Below are 3,578 nucleotides of genomic sequence, written 5' to 3'. Positions count from 1 at the left end.
AGATTTTTCAACAAAACGTCATATGTACTTTTACATAACTGAATCATTTTAATTGAAATCGGGTCACATTTTGTTATGCTTAAGATGTTGACAACCACTGACTATAGATTTCTCTACAGTCTTATCGATCGTTCTAGAACCCACGAGAAACATGAGGTGTCATTTCTGGACGGTATATGTTTATGTATGCACTTTGACATTATTTTTTTCTTTTCAATATGATTTATTTGTCGCAATGGCAACAAGAGGTTGTGTAAATGTCCCAAACATATTCTTTTATTATTTGTGGTAAATTTAGATCTAAAGAAGCAAAAGCAAAACATTACAGAGTTCGTCAAAAAAATGTATTGCACGTATTTTGGAATAAAACTTGGGGACCAAGACCAACTATGGGCTCCGTACAAAGTTTGTACCATTTGCCGTTTGGAATTCCAATGGTCTGGTGTGAGCCTAGAAACCACAGAGATGACTGCTATTTTTGCTCATGTAACGTGCAAGGCTACAACACTTGAAATAAAAAGGAAATTTCTTATCAGAACCTTCAATCTGCTATAAAACCTGTTGCTACCTGTACCTACTCCACCGGAGGCTCTTGATACAGTTTCATCTGATTCTGATGTCAATAGAAATGATGATAGGGATTGTTTCAACTTGAGACGTTTGGTGAACCACAACTTTTCACACAAGGTGAACTTAATGATTTGGTGAGAGATTTGGGCCTTCTAAAGGATTCTTCAGAGATCTTGGGGTCCAAACTTCGGGCTAAGAACTTACTTTCTCCAGGGACATCATTTTACTGGTACATAAATCGTGAGAAAGAGTTCATACCATACTTTTCGCAAGAAGGTTCACTTGTTTATCGCAACAATATTGCTGAATTAATACCAATGCTAGGCGTGGCAGTCTATGAACCAAGTGAGTGGCGATTGCTCGTTGATACCTCCAAAAGAAGTCTAAAAGGTGTTCTCCTTCACAATGGTAACATATATGCATCTGTTCCTATTGCTCATTCGGTTCACTTGAAGGAAACGTATGAAAATCTCAAGCTTCTTCTTAATAAGGTCAAGTACAAAGAACGTGGTTGACTACTTTGTGGAGACTTAAAAGTCCTTTGTATGTTGTTGGGTCAACTATACGGTTATACAAAGTTTCCATGTTTTTTTTTGTGTGTGAATGGGACAGCAGAGCATGAAATCAGCAGTGGACAAAGGAGTAATGGCCACGCAGAGTCAGCCTGATACCAGGATCGAAAAACATTGAACGTGAAAGTTTGGTTGACAAAAAGAAAGTCTTTTTACCTCTACTTCACATAAAACTGGAGTTGATGAAGCAGTTTGTAAAGGTCTTAGACAAAGATGGCGACTGCTCAAGTATCTATATGGGCAATTCCCAGCTCTTTCAGAAGCGAAACTTAAAGAAGTGATTTTTGTTGGGCTTCAGATTAGGAAACTGACTTCGGATGAACAGTTCGAAAGGACAATGAGGAAAGTTGAAAATGAAGCGTGGATTGCCTTTAAAGATGTTATTGAAAACTTTTTAGGAAACAACAATGACGATTATGAAAATATTGTCAATAATATGCTCGATAAATTCAAAGAGTTGGTTTGTAATATGAGCTTGAAAGTTCATTTCTTACACTCACATATTGACTATTTCCCTGAAAATCTCGGTGTCATTATCGATGAACAAGGAGAAAGGTTTCATCAACACATCAGGGACATTGAGAGAAGGTATCAGGGAAGGTGGAACATCAGCATGATGGATGATTACTGTTGGTCATTGAAACATGCTCCAGACGCAATACATAAAAGAAAGACCACAACACGAAGTTTTGAGACTAAAAGACGTAGAATTCACACAAAAAAATCAGGATGAATGAGGATGTATATTCGTTTAATATCAATGTTCTTCTCTTTTCTCCAGTTTGTTTGTATTTTTATTAACAAATATAATAATAAAAAATGTTCATTGTGGTAAACGAAATATTAATTTGATCCAAGTAACTGTTTTTTCTTTCTTCCCGATTTGTAAAAAGTCCTTACGTGATAGATAAAAAATGAATATTAATTTCAAAATCTGTGTATCTGAATTATGGAAAAATCCGTTATTAAAACCAAAACAACTTTAATGAAGAACTGTGCAATTAAAAACATTTCGAGGAGTCGAATGTAGTCTGACCTATGATTTCATCACGTTTAAATTATTGAAAAAGTAATTGACAGATGGCAGCACAATATAGACTATCAACTTACATGTTACAGTGTAATACATGGATTTCTAGCGAAATCTTCATTCATGTTTTTAGCTAACTTCTTTTTTTTTCGCCGGCACAGTGGTATGTCTGTGTACTTACAACGCTAGAAACCGGGTTTACATACCTGTGGTGGGCAGAGCACAGATAGCCCATTGTGTAGCTTTGTGCATAAATGCAAACAAACAATCTTTTTTTCTTTGGTTCCGAGGGTATTTATGATCCATTATACAACGGTTTATCAAATTAAACAATTAAATATTAATGTAAAATAATAAAATGAATAACTATTGGTTCAGGTACATTTCTTTTATTTGCTGTATTTAGTGGATAGAGAGAATACAAATGCGTATATTTTTCAAATTAGTATTTAGTTCCAAATCAACGTGGAATATCAATCTTATATTAGTCTTGTGTTTTTACTATACAGAAATCGAGAAGCAAGTTCGCCTTTTGTATATTTATTTACTTTACAATAACCAGTGAAATATTTTTTTCAACATGATTAAATTATACACAGGCAGTTTTATTTAATTTTTTCCTTTCTGTGTATAACTGATTTTGCCGTGGGATTTGTTATTGATTATGAATTAATGTGATGTACAAATGTCATCACCAGTCAAGAGAAAAATAATAATTTTCAAATTCATTATGTTCGTTGTCATGGCTACTAACAAGCGTAAAATAAAAAATGATAACGCAAAGAGCATAATGTTGTGTTTCTTTCCATTTTTTCTTCCGTAGACAACAACTCGCAAGATACCAGCTTTGATAAGAAGGCTTACTAGTGACATATCTGCAAGCCGGAAGCACAGCCAAGCTGTGACCTTGGTTGTACTAGTTATTTTGTTTACTGTATGTGTGGTTCCATTGGTAAGTTTTTTTGTAAGTTTCTGTAGATTTTGTTAAACTTCTTAATCATAAGGCATTAATCAGGAGCATAATTTTACAAAACACTTTGATAACGAAGGAGATTGATCTCGCTTGTGGCCCTACATTATGGCGTAATTTGGGTATGTGTGCTAAACCGGCTTGACTACAATTTTTTGCAGAAACTGTCATTTGAGGCCCCCTTTTGAGCTTGGGGAGCACCGACCCTGAAGCCCTTCCACTAATACCAAACTAAGTTTGACGATCTATCAAATATTAATGCCATTATGAACACTAATACCTAAAGTCGACTACTATTAAGAGTCGACCTGATCTAACACGTACTCTTCGATCAGTGAGAAACAAGTTATATCTTCTCAACAGACGCGACATTTCATGTTTCTTATGCTACAGAGGTAACAAGTAAAATAGCCCACGTACCAAAAAAAAAAAAAAA

General features: G+C 34.9%; 1 protein-coding gene across 2 annotated transcripts in view; it reads left to right on the top strand.

Annotated features, from left to right (window-relative positions):
• Positions 1-3,578, top strand: part of LOC106478879 (adenylate cyclase type 5-like) — a 64,179-nt gene that overhangs the window by 30,984 nt on the left and 29,617 nt on the right. For both annotated transcript variants that reach the window (XM_022382572.1, XM_022382571.1), the window contains exon 8: positions 2,996-3,124. In XM_022382572.1, the coding sequence (XP_022238280.1) occupies positions 2,996-3,124 (129 nt within the window). The remainder of the gene's footprint in view (positions 1-2,995; positions 3,125-3,578) is intronic.

The sequence above is a fragment of the Limulus polyphemus genome, unplaced genomic scaffold (genome assembly GCF_000517525.1).
Source record: "Limulus polyphemus unplaced genomic scaffold, Limulus_polyphemus-2.1.2 Scaffold258, whole genome shotgun sequence".
Classification (NCBI taxonomy): Eukaryota; Metazoa; Arthropoda; class Merostomata; order Xiphosura; family Limulidae; genus Limulus; species Limulus polyphemus.
The sequence above is the reverse complement of the archived record's forward strand: the minus strand, read 5'-3'. Positions and strand labels throughout refer to the sequence as shown.